This window comes from Megalopta genalis, chromosome 3, assembly GCF_051020955.1.
Source record: "Megalopta genalis isolate 19385.01 chromosome 3, iyMegGena1_principal, whole genome shotgun sequence".
In the NCBI taxonomy this organism is placed as follows: Eukaryota; Metazoa; Arthropoda; class Insecta; order Hymenoptera; family Halictidae; genus Megalopta; species Megalopta genalis.
Genome location: NC_135015.1, coordinates 32,270,963 through 32,288,356, shown reverse-complemented (window position 1 = coordinate 32,288,356; position 17,394 = coordinate 32,270,963). Strand labels below are relative to the sequence as shown.

The following is a 17,394-nucleotide window of genomic DNA, read 5'->3' as shown; positions in this document are numbered from 1 at the left end:
ACGAGTGGACCGGGAAAAAGAGATTCGCAATCCGTCCCCGACGACGGGACGAGCTCCCGTGAAACCCGTGCTCCCGGTTTTTTTTTCTCTTTGCTCGAACGGAAAGCTGTGCACGGCCGGGCAGCCGTCTCCGAACGTTCGAAAATTTGCCGGCGAAAGTTTCGCAGGGAAAAGTTGCCGCGAGGAAACAGCTGCCGGCGCGCGAACATTTTGCCCGGGCACGTTCGGGTAGAATTGCTGCTCCGTGTCAGATCGGCCGGCCGATGGAAGTAATTGTGCCGCGGATCGAACACGACAGTCCGTAGATTACGTATAGTCGGCCGACTAGAACGTGATTATAGGGATCCGTTCGGGAAAAAGTAGAACCGGATCGTGCTTAGTCAGCCGGCTGAAACAATGGGGCCGTAAAGTCGGACGCTCTCTTGTAATATAGGGAAATTAAGATCCCCAATGTTCGGAGTAAAATAACATGTAACACGGCGAGATTGGGCAATGACTGAGTCAGCTTGGTGGCAGAAATTACATAGAAAAGCTAGTGGAATCAGCGAGCGCGTGATCGGACGAGAACAGGGAGAGAGTGTCAAGTTCGAGCGATCATAACTGCGGGCTGAATTGTCGTATCAATGTCATTCAAAATTCGTTGAGTTCTGTGAAATATCTAGTTTCAGACGTATCTCGATCGTTCTAGCTGCGAGAACTTTTGGTAAAGTTACAGCGACATTGATGACACGTGGACGATTTTTAACCATTTCCGAACGCGAACTTTGCAATGCTACGAGAAGCGATAGAAATTTTTTCTGCTATTCGCACTGCAACTGATCGAAAGCGGCTACTTTTCTGTGTAAAATGAGCGTGGGTTGGTAGCCGTGCGATTTTTTTTGACCGAGTTGTACAACTTCAAAGCGAAAGTCCTCTGTCCGCCACTAGCAATGCTGTGCCAGTTTCTCGTATTCTTTAATTAATTAGTTACAGGCAGTGACTCTTCCATGCTAAGATATTGTAGTAGAATTACTTTCTTTTTTCACTTATTTGCAGTATATTAACGGGACGAGTCCTTCTGCGTTACGAAACTAGAATAGAAAGCGAACAGACAAATAACAGCAAGTGGCGATAAGAAACAAAAAAACTCATTAAAACGATTAGCCAATGCAAATAGTTGATCGATACAATTACTCGCGTCAATTCATTGATGCAATTACCCTTCGAATGAGTAGTTTCAACGGCTACAACTATTAGAGTAGAACGAAGTCCGATATAGTCCACCGCCAATCGATATAACCAGCATCGATACAGATTCAGTAGTACAAGTCAATGCATAATCAGTGTAGTCGAATAAATCGGACGTTCGAAAAATCGTACGAACCATCGGCCCGACCAGAATTCCAACCGGAATCCCACCCGGAATTCTAACCAGTATTCTAAACCGACTTCTCTTACGCGACGCGTGCGTCGACGAGTAGCTAATTGAGACAATAGCGAATCAAGTATACAAATTCGTCTGACCGAATTGTCGAAGGTTCTCGGCGGCGTATAAAAGGGGCCATTGTCGCGGGACGATGTCTGCGCCGAACCGGCATAGAAAATTCATAGAAACCGGAAGGGTGGCTGCGGGCAGGCAGGGAGGGAGGGGGGCAGTTTCCCCCGTTCGATTGAAATAAAATCATCCGCAGGCGGCGTAACGAACTAATTGACTCGCCTGCCTCCGCGGGACTGGCTTTTTCTCTCGTTTCCTTCGCGATGGCGAAAGGATCGCGAGAGCGCCGCGAGGGCGGGCCGGGGCGCGGGGAGTAACAATTTGCGAGCGATGAATAAAGAAGCGAGCGAATCCGCGGCCGTTTCGCCCTCCATTACGACGAAAACTTCGCTCGTGCCTGGGGGGATCGTAACGAGCCCCGATTCCGGACTGGCAACGCGGCAAAGGAAACACTCCGGGACCATCGTCGACGATGCTCGTTCACCAACCCCCGGCTACCACCTGTCCTCGTTCAGCCACCCCGAACCAGGGCCGTCCCTATCGAGCCGCGTCGTTATCAGCGTGTTTCTCAGTCGACATCTCTTCGACGTTATTCTCCTAATTTCAATTTTTCGACGAGTCCTGTCCCCCCTACTCTCCCTCTCCCTCCCCCTCTCTCTCGCGCGCTCTACGCGATTCCGGATTACGTTGCTCGATATCTTCCGAAATTATCCGGAGCTCCCGCTCCGCTTCCCTGATAATGGGAAATTCCCTTCGCCGGCGTTCCGCGAACCGGGGAACAATATTTGCCCGCGGAATTTCGCCGCAACGAGTCCGCGGAAACTTGATTCCGTTCAATAGCTGCAACTTTAAATGCTCCCCCGACTCGCGCTGCAATTTTCCTGCCTCGCCTTCTCGGCGCAGAGTTTCTCAACGATGGCGCCGTTTGTTTCGCCGTTTTGTACCGTCGTCCTTTGACTTATCGAGCACTGAAAAAGACCGAGGTCCGTCTACTTCGCCGTCGAAGTACCCCGGGGCTGAATTTACTTTCGCTCGCCGCTGTTTCGAGATTTTGCGATGCTTGATTCGCTGCGATAACATTAGCAAGAAATTAAATTATGGTCCCCGAATTATGGTACTCCCGGGAAATATCGGGTTCCCGAGATCGCTTGAAGCAACTTTCTCCTCAGCGAAAATGCAATCCGAGGCGTCGTTTACGAGTTAGTAACGAAAAACGCTGACCAATGAGAGGCGAGATCGGCTAGCGCGAGGCGGTCGATCGCAGTTCCGCCGATTGGCTTGACCGCCTAGCGTCAAGCGAGCGCGCCTCTCACTGGTCAACGTTTCTCGTTAATAACTCGTAAACGACGCCTCGGATTGCATTTTCGCTGAGGAAAGAGTTGCTTCAAATCGCCTCAGGAACCCTTCGCTGCCCGGAAACACCATAATTTTGGGACTCCCTGTATATCGATGACACAGCAATCAAGGTGTTGCATCTGAATTTCGTGGTTTCATCTGAATTTCGTTAACGAACGGAATCCAGCATTCGCCGAGTCTCGCAGCGGTTCGCAAAATTCCGGGACGAGATACGATCTCGTGGCATCCTCGTAAGAAGACATCGGCGACGCTGCCGTCCGAGGAGCACACACGGCAGAACGGCAGCATACGAAGCTTGCAGAGAAGTGGGTGGTCTCGAGGGCGCCCCAGATTTCCTTATCAACAGCAGGCCGTTCCATAAACAAGAAATCCAATGTGGCGGTCGCCCGATGCATGCCTCGATCTTCTAGGAAAAATGGCGCGCAGCTTATCGCGCTCGCGACGGTTCTCGCAGCCCGGAGAAGCTGCGAGCTAGATCGGATCGATGCGGGAACGCGCGAAGGATCGCAGACGCGAAAAGCGACGCAGAGAAAAAACCGGCGCGAGGAGAAGGAAGCGCCGATCCCGCGGCCGTCGATTCACAGGGAAATCGTCGGACGAAAAATTGGAATCTCCTCCCAGCTTTTGCGCCTTCGAGGCGCGGAGGAGGGGGACGGGGCAAGGGTGTGCGGGTCTCTAGGTGTCCCCTTTGATCCTTTGTTTCTTCCACGACATCGAGCACCAATTGAAACCGGGCGCAAAGTGGAGATGGAAATCGATGGGAACCGTACACCGGCGGCGCAGATTAACTTGATTTCTCGAATAAAAGTCCAATCGGAGGCGGCTGCTATTTATCGACGCCGTCTGCCGCCTTCCACGGGAACGGCTCTCCATTTTACCCTCGTCGGGACGCGAGACGTCTCCGAACCGGGAGACCGTGAATTTTTAATCGTTCCGCGACACTGGGACTCGCGACAGCGAATATTCATCGGAACGAGGCGTATGAAATTTCGTTGTTTAAATTCCATTCCGTCCTTCGTTCGTTGAAATTACGCATTCGATAGACTCGTAATTTGCCGACTCATTCGATAGAGTTCTGGAACTTCTTAAAATACCACGGGAATTGTTTCGACTGGTTGAGAGAAGGTTCGCGAAATTTTACGCGAGACTTATTGGAAAGCGTAAAAAAGTGCCGAACGATTGACGATCGATATTCGATAATAAATCATTCTAAGTAAAAGATATCACGACGTTGATTGTACCGTTGAAACGTAACGAAGATTGCGGAGAAACGGGGCAGCTTGAAAGTCTATTTGAAAATAATCCACATTCCGGGACAACGAGGAGCCGTTGGATTAGACAGTCGGTATAGCGCGCGCGAATAAATAGTCGGACAAGCGAACCACCCGCGCCATTGTTTACCGACCCTGTTAATTGTAGATCTCTCGCGACGTCAATGGTGTTACAAAGGGAGACGTTAACAGAGACAAGAAGTTTCGCCCGATACGGAGCGAACTTGCGTTGTCGTTAGTTGTCGCCGAAGTGGAATAGGAGCGTATCGCGCAGACGAACATAAGGCAATTATCCAGGCTGAGTCGCGGCGGCCGAGAAAGAACAATAAGATAGTCGGGCAGGTGGCAAGCAGCTCCCTTTGGACGATCGAGTGGAACGAGGTGTTTCGTGTCCTTGGCCAGCCGGAGTGGCGCGAGAGAGCTATCGAGGCGTGGACAAGGGCGGCGAATACGATGAGCAAAGTTTCCGCGGCTGTATAGTCTTCGGCGTCAGTGGAATCAGCTGTCGGCGATCAGACAGAACTCGCAGAGGCTGATGAAGTAATTCTTGGTCCGGACGCGGACGAACGATTCCGATTAGACAGGAGTTCTGTTAGACATTCTTTAACAAGCGAGTAGAATAAGTCTGCCAAGAGTCGGGCAACAGGAAGGAGGAGAATTAAAGCATCGCTGTAGAACGGAATTATCGAAGCAGAATTTGGTGAAAGGGGGGACTATACTGTATGTAATCGGACATAAGAACGGGGTCGATAAATTCATTGCTAGTGGAAAAGGTCTGCTTGGAGTCGGACAATACGGAGAAGGAAAAGAGCGGACCTTTGAAGTGAAATGAGATTATTAAAACGCTCTTTGGTGCGAGTAAGATTGTACGGACTGTATTGCATATGCAGACTGTATTCTACAGACTAAATATATGAATACAGACTATATACATACACGGACTATAATCATAGGTTATTCCGAGGCTGATGAAATTCGTGCTCGATAGAAAAGATCTGCTCGAAGTCCGGCAACAGAAGAAGCGAAATTAAAGGACGTTTCAAGTGAAATTGAATTATTCAAACACTCTTTGTAACAAGTAAGATTGTACAGACTGTAACGCGTGTACAGAGTGTATTCTACAGACTAAATATATGAATACAGACTATATACATATACGGATTATAATCACAGGTTATTCCGAGGCTGATGAAATTTGTGCTCGATAGAAAAGATCTGCTCGAAGTCCGGCACCAGGAGAAACGAAATTAAAGAACGTTTCAAGTGAAACTGAATCATTGAAACACTCTTTGATGCAAGTAAGACTGTACAGACTGTATTATATAGACTAAATACGTACACAGACAATATACATACACGGATTATAATCACAGGTTATTCCGAGGTTGATGAAATTCGTGCTCGATAGAAAAGATCTGCTCGAAGTCCGGCAACAGGAGAAACGAAATTAAAGGACGTTTCAAGTGAATCTGAATCATTGAAACACTCTTTGTAAGAAGTAAAATTGTACCGCCTACATTACAGACACGATAAATAAATCGACGCGAAAAGATAAATTGATCGTCAACCGTTTGAGTCCCAAGCAGCGCGATCCCGCTGTTCAGATCTTGTGCCGCGATCAAACTTTAGCGATACACGTACATCGCATAGCTGCTTTTTTTCATTTCTTTTCTTTCCGTTTTGTTTGTCAATCTTGACGAGCGCTATCGCGTCGCTTGGTTCTCTTCGCAATCATTTAAGACAAGCGCTATCACGCTGTTCGGCATTTTTCGACCGTGTTTTCTGAACAATCCCCGGGACTCAAACGGTTATCTTGCAAGTGGCACAAGTCGACGTTCGATCGGACCGCACCAAAACGATCGACCGAACGGTCGGACAGCTTCGACAGCGATCGAAGCAGCCGTCGGCCGCGGCATCGGCCATCGAGAAGAACAACCCTGACGTCTTGCATTATGCTCGCGAGCTGTATCGGAAAGACGCAGTCGCCCGGCCTGCGCTCCTGCTGAATATTCATGAGCGTGTCGTGGGCGACCGGGAACGCTGTTGTTGCTGGAGGAACGACGAGTGGAACGGGGCGACGGAAAATGTTGTCGCGTCACGGAACAACCGGGCGCTGGATCGTCGCGAAACGGGCGCGCGTAACGTGGTTCATCGGGGCGGCAAAGATTCGACGATCCGTCGTCTTAAATCTCGGCGGAGCTCGCCGGGGGAAGCCGCACGAGATTCTGGGCCGAGCCGGGACAATTAACCGAAGCCGATGAAATACAGAGCGGAGACCGGCGGACGACGAGCGGCCGCTCTCAAAGGACACATCCTTTCGTCGGATCGATTCGACAAGTGCAACGCGAGGAATTCCGGACACGTACGGCCGGATGGAGCGACGGCGGAGAGCCGAGGGGAAGGGAGACGGGAGTTACAAAACGGTCCGGAGATGAAAGAATCGTTAAGAGGAGAACGAGAGAGAGAGAGAGAGAGAGAGAGAGAGAGAGAAAGAGAGATTGAGAGTCGGCAACGAAATAAAACGACGGACCGCCGGCGTGGGGGATCGAATGTCCGAGGCGACACGCTTCTGGACATCCTTTTGCCGCGATCAGACTCCGTCGGAAGACCCCCGGGTACAAAGAGCGACGAGATGACGAGCAACGGATGAAGCAGGAGTGGCAGAACAATCGGGAATAGCAGGATTGCGCTCGGGGACGGGCGAACCAACGACGAGGTCTTCGAACTGTGCGCCCCGGCTACGTCCTCCCGTCTTCATTTCTGCATCCTCCGCGCAGGGATTTCGAAGCGGAGGGAAGAATTCGAGAAGGAAACAATGTATCGCCGACGAGGACGAATCCCGAATAACCTTGGCCCGAGGTGATCCTCGCCGCTTTCCGGGGGATATTTTCTGCTGGCTCCTAACCCACGGTCCGTCCCCGGTTTCATCCCGGATCGTCGTCGTCGGGGACCTCCGCGCGACGCCGCGCGAAAATATTACGCCCGCCGGATGATCGGAGACGAACCGGGTTAACGGATCTCTCCCGGATCCTCGATATCGTGGAATGATTACCCATCGACGCGCTCCACTTTCCTCCGCATATTCGTCGGCGGATCGATGCGACGCCTTGTACACATCCCATTCAGCCGGGAATTCATTACAGTACTTTGAAAAGGGTTAACATATTTCCGAGGGAAATGAGTTTACCGGCTCGTGGAAGTAGCGCCGTCGGAGAATTGATCGGACAACTTGCGCGAGACGGGCGGAAGAGACGGGATAAGATTGCCTTCAGCCGGCCTCGGAGATAAGTGTAGTTCAGTCGGAATGACTGAAATAGCTCTAGCCGACTAGGAGAGAGAGAGCGAAAGAGAGAGAGGCGGAACGTTAGAGCGCGCCGGGAAAAAGTTTAATCGAAGGTCGAAGAAGAATAAGTTCGGAACTGATCGGACAATTTTTGGAACGGTGTCGCCCACGTCGGAAATAGACTGAGATTGCTCGCCTAGCTGCTCGGGTAATTAAGTTCGGCCGAAATAGAATGGAAAAGAAAGGTTAGAACGGCGACACTCGTGAGAGAAGGATCCGCGTGGAAGTGGAAAGGGTCGGGGATGGGTCGGACATCCTGTAACCGTTTCTCTGCAACGAATTTAGTACAGCAAAATCGCGTTCAGCTGATTCGGGATAAATTACCCGGAAGCGTAATACATGCGAGAAGAAAAGTTTCACCGATTTGAAAAGTAGAACACGCCCAGCCAGTGGTCAGACAACGCTTCTCTCCGCCGTACAGCTACATTCGGCCATCGCGTCCGTCGATCGGGACGACGATTTCGGACAACGAATTCGGTCAACAAATGTGTCATAAATCCGTCAAGGAGAATTTGTCCGTGACCACTTGGTCGGGCAACTTGCACGAAATCGTCGATTGCTGCTACAGCAACGATGTTAAAGCTGTTCTCGGCTTCGTTCGCGAAACGAAGCGGAATAAACTTCTGCCGGGAAGACGAGACTCTGTCGGCTGGATAAAGATGAAATGTTCGCAGCCACGAGAAATATCGGATAAAAATGACTCCCCTCCGTTGAATTAATCGACGCGTTTCTACGCAGGGAGACGCGAACAGAGAAGCAAAGGTATTCCGGTTAAATTACCGGTGCTCGGCGGTAAGGTAAAAAATATGTCAATTGCCCGGCGTCTCGGCGCCGATCTGCTCGACCCGCCAAGACGCCGATTCCTCTGTGCGGTCTCGCCGGTTTCTTGGAGACCGACAATTAGTGTTTCCTTATAATTCGCGATAAGTCGAGCGTCCTTCACGGCTTGCGAAACGGGAGCAAGACGGCGTTTCTCGCGAGCGTTTCCTTGAAAGTCAACGGCGCACCGAGCGTTCTTCTCGAACAAATAACCGTCTTCTCTCTCTCTCTCTCTCTCGGTCCCCTCGCGTCCGGGAAATAGAAGAACACTGTCAATAACAACAGATATTTTTCCACCGGTTACGAAGACGACGTTTCTCGAGAGCGTGATTGTTAATTCGCCGCGTAAACGACAGCCTTGGCGAACAAAGGGATCTTTTCATAGCCCCGTTTCTTATCCAGCTGAATCTTCCTCCTCGAAGGAGTAACTGGCTTGTAGATGGCATAATAAACTGCGCGTCCCGCGTCTGTATACTGCGCGATCCCTCCGAATTACCATTTCAATTCGCCGTCGGCTAAATTACAATCTCCGAGGCGGGAAAATCATTTCCTCCGAAAATCAGGGGAGAAGGGGACAAAATTCTGAACCGATTGCTTAACCTTGGTTAACGATTTCGTTGCAGAGCAATTGGTGTGCGCGATAGGATCGGTACGAACGTGGAAAGAACAGATATATTTGAGAGACGAAGGTGCTTGTGCGAACTATAGTAAATTCTCCCTGATTTTTCCTTTAGTTTGTAAAGAAAAATGGGCGATTTGAGACGAGGAGAAACGATTATTCGAGCCATGCACCTCATTTTGATAATTAATGAAATACAATAAAACTCGAATAATCGTATCTCCTCTTCCCAAATTGTCCACTTTTCTTCAGAAGTTGAAGGAAAATCAGGGAGAACTGACTGTACCTTGTGAGAATGAACGGCGCGAGTGGCAGAAACAAAGGTAAAAAGTAAAACTTGCAATATAACCAAAGTGCAGCTAATTACCAAATGATATTTCCATTTGATTTCATTCTCGGGCGAACCTTTCCGTAAAATGCATTGCTTCTTATCATGCTTTTTGTCACTATTCTTGCAACGAACTTGTAGACAGAGCTAAACGCAAGCAAAACTTATCACCAGACCGCGGATTTTATGCGCATCTGGGAGAATTGAGTCAGCGGAACAGTGAACACGTCAGAAGAATCCGAAGAAAACTTATTAAAGCCATTAAAAGAAGGCATAAATTCACATTCGATTTCTGAATTACGCAACCGCGACGCAGGCGACTCTCATTTCGCATAAATGATTCCGCGGTCTGCTAATCGCCACGCGTTAGCGCAACAAAAATCCGCCTCGAATCGACCAGTTTTTCCGAGCAACGAGTAGAGAAACTCGTCGGATCGAGGATCGTTTTCATTGAAAGTTCGCGGAGTGTGGGGGAGGGGGAGGGGGATGGGTGTGGACCGCGTTAACGCGATTAATCCGCGCGACGACCCGGCCACCGGGATCTCCGTCGTGCTCGCGACCCGTTAAACGGTGTAACCGACGAGCGGATAATTCGATGAAGTAATTCGGAATAATTGGGCGGCGAGGTCGCGCGCCAAGTTTGCCCGCGCGACAAATGCAATAATAAGAAAGCCGGCGCGCAGCCGGCTGCAATTAGCAGGCTCGAATCAACCGAGCCACCGGAGACGTCGCGTCGTTAGATTAAGGAATTTCATTTGCCGGGAAACCGGCTGCTGCCCGTGGCTCTGCCCTGAATGGAACAACAAGTCGCCGTCGACCGTCTTGTTCCTCCTGTTCTTTGCCGAGCTGCTGCCCGCCCCCGTCCCTGCCCCGCCGACGACCGACAACATTCGCGAACTCGTTCGGACGCTTCCATCGTCGAACGAGTTGCTCCACGGATATCGAATTCTTTTTCCGCCGTAACACATTTTATCTGCGAGCTGCATTCTCGCTGGTTAATCCGGATTCGAAAAATGTGGAAGATTTAACCAATTAGCTGCTTTTAACGAGCGTGCGTTCGTCGGAATGCAAAACGTTGTCGTTTCTCTGTGACGAGTATATTCGTCAGGAACAGCTGGCTCTGGTCAAGAAGAATCGGTGCTTTGACGTTCGCCGCTGAATTATCGATTTTATGAAAGCGCTGTGTTCGAACGAAATAACGAAAAGAATCGAACGTTGCATCAAGTTCCGCGATTTTCAAAGAGATTGCAACGGCGAAGATCGCAAGGACGAAGATCGCAAGAGTGAAGATCGCAAGGGCGAAGATCGCAAGGGCGACGATCGCAAGGGCGAAGATCGCAAGGGCGACGATCGCAAGGGCGAAGATCGCAAGGGCGAAGATCGCAAGGGCAAAGATCGCAAGAGCGAAGATCGCAACGTCTAGATCACAAGGGCGAAGATCGCAACGTCTAGATCACAGTTAGGCTCAAGACTTCCATCGTCAATTTAATTCCGTGCAATTATATGAAATAAGAAATTTTTGATTCCTCGTTATCCGAACGCGTCGACAAATCTGTAAAGTTCCGGATTAATTAGTTCCAGAACTTTTCCTTTGGAAAAGTTCCGAAAAAGATCGCCCAGCTTTCGGTGAAATGAAACTCTCGCTACGCTTGAATTCGACTTCGAACAACAAAGATCGGACCACGGATTTCTCTGGAACCTTTTGGATCAAACGACGAAAACGACGCGCCGACAACAGAGCGATCAGAGGAAAGAAGACGGAAAATAAGCTTACATCGCACAGCGGGATGCAACGAGATTAATCGAAAGGGAACGAGGATGAAGCATAATAAAGATGCTTGCCGGAACGAAGCAACGGGATGAGAACGGGGAGTAGTTTCGACGTCCGGGGACATTTGGGAAATGAACGCGACGTGATAAGAAAGATCCGCAAGCAGTAATGCAAAGAGGCCCAGAGTTCCCGGATAGTTTCTTCATCAGCGGAAAGTCGCTGCTCAGATTCGGCGGAGCGCTCGAACGATCGCGCGAAATCAATTCAAAGAAAACTTGGCTCAGCGGCGGGACATCGCCGAAGAATATTGTCAGCTTGTTAGCGAACCGAGGAGCACTTAGAGTAACCGGAAGGAGGAGAACACCTGTAGTACCAACTTCCTCATAAGACAAACTCCGCGTTTACCGAGTCAATACTCGTGGTCCCTTGCAGTCAAGTTTCTCCTACCACAATTTGACTCTTCGCCGTCTCCCTCGGGCCTGTCTACTCTTAGAAACTCGCCCGTAGTCTTCTCGCACCTTGCCAAACATCCAAACAGCATCGAGGAACTGTTAAAAATCCAATTAAATCTTATTGTTCGGAAGGAGCGCGGACGCGAGACTGTTTACCTTCGAATTTCGTTTCTCTCTGCGACGATTGGCAGCTCGTACGAAGGTGCTAAGGAGTTTGGAGAGTTCCTTACACGTTTAACATATGATAAATACTAATAGAAGCAAGTAAAAACTTGATTCTAATAAAAGCAAACTGCTTTCGTCGATATCTCTGACGACAGCAAACTTTTAGGAATAAAACGTTTTCACTGACATCTGAAAAAGGGGCACAGAGTGATTACGGAATTTTTCTCACGGTCTCAAACAACGTCATATTACCTTCAAGCAAAGGCAAACATCTCTTAGCTTGCGCTGTCGACTAAAATAACAACAGGAATCGTTCGATGCAACACAACGCTCCTCCAACATTTGCAAACGATCCCGAACGAAGACACGATCAACTTTTTGAGTAGCACGAACCGCAAACTAGAATTTCGTCGAAATCATAGACCACCGAGCCTAAAAAACCTCATCCGTCGTCGCTCGCCGCGTCGAGCAAGGACGAGCGTTCGCAGAAAGATCGCTCGCACGATCATCCGCGAGAATGTCGCGAACCGCTTGAGGCACTTCTCTCGCATTCCGCGGACTTCCGGAGACTACGAAAGCCGTGCGCGGCGTTTTTCGGGTCGTCGAACAGCGTCGAACATTCAAAGATCATGCCGCTCCGGCGAACAGCGCCGAAAACGAGCGGGAAACGTACGAGATTCGAGAGCAAACTCCGGGAAAACAATAATCCAATCCTTTCAGAGCCGTCTCTCTCTCTCTCCCTCTCTCTCTCTCTCTCTCTATCTCCCGTGGAGAGATCCTCCCTTTGCCGGTGGTCTCGGTTTCGGTTTCGGGTTCGTTCCGGGGCGGATCAGGGAACCGCAGGAACGTCACGGAATCCGGCGAAGAAGAAATCGGATTGAATTAGATGGCGGCGCGAGCCGCGGGAATGAGGCGATCAAGGGACCGGGACGGAATTTCGAATTTTCCGGGCAAGTTTTCCGCGCGAGGGGCGTGCTCGCGATCGCAAACGGGAAACGGGCAAATGGGAAATCGGTCGGCGGTATAGAGAGGAGGGGAGGCGAGGTAAGCACGAGTTCCGCGCATTTGCCGGTGTTTCGCGTGCATTGTGTCCAGTTGGCTGCGATGGCAGCCGGCTGCCAGGAGAATGGTCCGCCGCGGAAAAAGGGGGCAAAGACGCGTAACCGCAATTACCAGATTAAAGTCGAGACACTTTATCTCCGCTGGCCCGTTCTGTCCCATTTTTTTCTCTTCCCCCACCTCGGCGGCGCGCTCCCTTTGTTCCGGAACGACTCCTCGCTTCCTTCGGTGGCATCGGGTAAATCGCGGACGCGACTATCGCGTCTCGTATCCGCTGGAAGAAAGGACCTTTCACCCGCGAAACACCGGAACAAAACGCGTCTCGCGTCGCGTCGTTTCAGGCTCCGATTCTTTCCCCGTTTTTCTGCCTTCTTCGTTAGCGGCTTTCCTTCGCTATCTCTCTCCCTCTCTCTTACTCGTTCTCTGTTTTTCTTTTCGTTCAATCCCAAGCCAGCGCATGTTCCGCCGCGTTCCCTAATAAACCGTGGGGTAAGGAACGCCGGCATGAAAAATACCAGAGCCGGTCTGCAATTAGCAGATTGAAGTCAACGAAGTTTTCCGAGGCAAGGATCAAGGATGAAAGGGAGCACGAGCCGAGCCGCGCCGCGCCGGCCAGCGACGGCTCGGATAAATTATTTTTTGACACGCGTGGGGCGGCTCCTTTCCCGGAATTGGGGCCGGGAGAACGCCCTGAAGAAAGAGAGAGAGGGAGAGAGAGAACCCGGGAAAGAGTATGGCAAGCACAATGGCTAATTTCGAGATTGGTTTCATGTTAATGCTGTTGCCGGGACGGCCGGCGACGTAATGGCAGCGACGCGTTCGCGAAATAATAAACAGATGGATGGCGCATTAACTTTTTACGGGGTCCGATCGCCACGGCTTGTTTTTTGACCCGGTTTCCCCGCGGATAAGTAATAACGCGCGGACCGTTGTCAGAGTGCCCGACCGTTTTTACTGCTCCCGGACAATCTGCGAAGCGCAGAGGGGTTTCGCTGTGCGCGAATTCACCGCGGATTTTTCTTCGTTTTACAAATGTAATTTGTATTCCACGCATCGAGATTGCGGACCGCACTTCCTCGCGAGTAAACTCTCCGCGCTGTTCCGCGCGGATCTCTGCGGATTCGCCGCGGCAGAAAAGTATTCAGAATCCAAGAAAGGCGAACGGGGAAAAAAGATACCGATGAAGTTCGAAGCAATTTCGAACGCACAAAGTCGGCGAAGCTTTGCGCCGGGCGTCCCATTTTCGTGTTTCATTTTACCGGGAATATTTTAATTCGCAAGGCTGCGCGCGCGCGCTCATTTTCGTGCTTGGGCTTCCGCGGGTGGGCCGAGCGAAATACTTATCAAGAGAATTTGTAATCCCTCCGAATCGCTCTGGGAATTATGCGCCGGCGAGTGTGGCGCTCCGTCCAGGCGGCCCGCCGGTAATTTCTCGTTCGATTCGTCGGGGGGAAAAAATGCGTGGGCAACCAGGCGGAAGGTATACGGCACACGTCGCTCGCGATAAGAAGCGGGAATGATGGGCGAAGTTCGGCGAAAACTATTACCATAAAACCGAACTCCGGGCAAACATGGAATTCCTCGCGATCTCCTTGGCCTGTCATGCTCCCGGGGAATGAGTCATCCGAACAGAAAAGTTCCGCGAGGCGGAGAAGAGAAGAACGCGCGCGCACGGGTCGGCGGGTGGATTCTCGAGAAGTTTTATTTACCTTCGATCACGGCTGAGTTTCAATATCGCGACAATGGGACTGGCGAGGAAGGGGGGCGGCTGTTTGGTAACAGGCTGGGATACGGTGTCGGTCCTCGACTCGTCTGAAAGCTCCTCCACCGTAAGCATACCGAGAAGCCTGGCATATGCGAATTCTGACGCGCGTCCTCCCGCTGTTTGTCCTTTCGACACCTACCGGGAATATCGTCTCCCTTTGCCCGACGACGGTTAGCGCATCGACGAACGCGCGTGCGACGGTGCACCGTCGATTTTAACCCTGACGAATGAAACGCGTGGTGCACCGTAATCGGGCTATGCCTCTTTGCCGGGACAATTTGTCAGCTTCCGTTGAATTGTATGAAATGTGTGAAAATCGCCGGATAAGCGATTAAACAATAATTGATTACGCTCGGCGAAATAAAAGATCGCCGTGGTCTTGGATCAAGGGGATACGCCAGCGTGGAAAATCCTCGGCGGAAAATTCTCGGATTAAAATCTTCGTGCAAAAATCCTGAGATCTCGACCGAAAGGATTTAAAGATCGTCCTTAAATTATCCAGCTACCGAAAGGATTAAGGGTGGCTCGCAGGATCCGCTGCGTCGGGAGCCATTAAAACATTGCAGAAGCTTGCCAAAAGGGTTGAACATTTTACCTAGAACTCCGCGGCACCTTGAGGAGCCTGTGTGGCTGGCTCGAGGTGTCCGCAACAACTGCTTCGTTGAATGATCCTTCGGGCCCGAGCGAGCTGGGAGAACAGAAAAGTTCTCCGCGAATTTCCGCAGCGACCGAAAGGATCGAGTGGCTCGCGTAGGATCCACCGAAGACGGCCCGTTAAAAAATCCTGGGACCTTAGCCGTGGCAATTTAACAATTCAGCTTGGAAACTTTCTATCAATCGAGAGAGGATCGAAGTAGCTCGAAGGATCTGCCTGGACGAGCCCGGAAAAAGACCCGCCGACCTAACCAAGATGATTCGACGATTCGCCTAGAACTAGCTATCAATCGAAAGGATTGAAACAGCTAAATAGCTCGAAGCGTCCGTTTCAATTAAGGAAAACAGATCCTCGGACCTCGGGAAGTCGTTCCAACGTCGAACCTCCTTTTCCTCGATCGGATCGGAGAATCGGAACTCCTTCGAACGAGCCCGTTAAAAAATCCTCCGACCTAGCCAAGTCGGTTCGAAAACGATCCCCGAACGACCCGGCAATCGAGCGGATCGCAACGACCGACAGGATCCATCCAATCGTGCCACCAGGAGATCTCCGGGCGCAGCCAAGATTTAAGAATGCCCCTGGAATAGCCTAGCAGAGGAGAGAAGATCGGGGCCGGAAGTGAACGACAAAACTCTGTGAGGAGGGTTGGTCGAACGGAAAACGACCGTGGCCGACCCGACGGGGATCCACGGCGGTAGGCATTGGCCGAACTTCGTGGAAGAATTGTTCGATCCGCGGAAGTAGCCTGGTTAAGTGGCCCTCGGAACGCGACTCGAATATTCCCGGGCAGCCGGAAGTTTCGGATCGACGCGGGGAAATGGAGCCCGGGTGATCGCGAAGGGGGACACAGGAAGCCAGCGGCAACATGGCACGGGACCAACGCGTCCGGCGGGACGATGGGATTGAAGAGGACCATTGGTACCGCCTCGTAATCCGAATGGGATCCCCGCGGGCCGGACAAAAGTCACCGTAACGACGCCATCCCTGCCGGCCGTAGAGCCGCGTTAAACGACCCCCATTCGAGGGGCTGCAGGTAATCCCCGGCCCGTCCTGCATCAGCAGAATTCCTCGAAGTTCGAGCGCCTAGGGGACTCGCCGGCCGAAGCCTAGAACTTCGAGAAGGGACGATCAGTTCGAGGGCTCCGGTTGATCTATCGCGATCCACATGGGACCGGAGAACCGCACGGCCTGGAACCTAACGGAGGAACGTTGGTCGAAGGGTCGTGGACAGGACCGTCCTTGGCGGCAGGACGATCCACCCGAGCGGTTCTACGATCGTCGTCTCGGTGGGGACGCTCCGGATCGCTGGTTCGCCCGGCGAGATTCTGATCGCGACGCAGCGCGGATCCTGGATCACCGGTTCATCGGAAACTTACCGCCCACTATCAGCAGCAGGTGGAACAGAGCACGTCGCACTTTCCCGCACTTCCGTCGAACGTCTTTATCCATGCTGGAGCCGGTGGTTCACTAAGAGACAGACGACAGAGCTGCCACTGGTGTCTCCGAACGAGGATTCAAAATGATCCAGGGGGTCGATGTCAGCCGACGCTGGTCGCGCCGGCGAGTGTCATCGGGACAGCGTGGTCCCGCTTGCTGTTCCCGGCCGAACGATGCTCGGTGTTCTCTTGCTCGTTACTCTCGGAAATCCGCCTGGGAACCGTTCTCACCCAACCAACTGCTGACACCGGCCGCGACGCGGAGCCGACAGCGAGCACGACGACAGCACAAGCCACGCGGACGCGACAGTTCCTGACTTGCAACTGACGAGGGATGCTGCACGAAGAGTTTGCGCCGGCCTCGCGCGCGCGCACAGAATCCTTACTCCCCTGCGCTCCTGGCACCCTCGGTCAGTTAGTCAGCCCCTCTCCCCCTCCACTCCTCGTTCGCCAACCCCGCGAGTCTCCCTCTGTTCTGTCTCTGTTCGCTGACTCTTCTCTCTCTCTCTCCCCGCTCTCTCTTCGTTCTCTCTCGACTCTCTCTCTCTCTCTAGGTTCTCTCTTCATTCTCTCTTCGTTCTCTCTTCGTTCTCTCTTCATTCTCTCTTCGTTCCGTCCCACTCGGCCCCACACGGACACCGTTCCCGGAGTCTCGTGCCCTCGCCTCCCCCGCGGCCATTCACCCGTTCGTATCGTCTTCCAGTCTCCTTCTCGATATCAACACCCCCCGTGACACCCCCTCGCCACCCCCCTCGTTTCACGCAATCTCTTCCCTCTCTTTTCAGTTAGTCCCTCTTCCCGAGTCTCTCCCTATTACGCTTTTTCCGCTTCCACGCCGTGCTATCGCGCGCGCGGGGGCTTGCCGCGTCTCTTTTCGGTTC

The 17,394-nt window shown here is 51.8% G+C and overlaps 1 protein-coding gene across 1 annotated transcript in view; it reads right to left on the bottom strand.

The window, feature by feature from the left end:
• The window catches only part of LOC143259211 (uncharacterized), a 228,301-nt gene extending 211,476 nt beyond the window's left edge, over nt 1-16,825 (bottom strand). Inside the window, exon 1 of the mRNA XM_076520620.1 lies at nt 16,454-16,825. Within this exon, the coding sequence (XP_076376735.1) occupies nt 16,454-16,526 (73 nt within the window). The 5' untranslated portion in view covers nt 16,527-16,825. The remainder of the gene's footprint in view (nt 1-16,453) is intronic.
• Nucleotides 16,826-17,394: the final 569 nt, after the last annotated feature.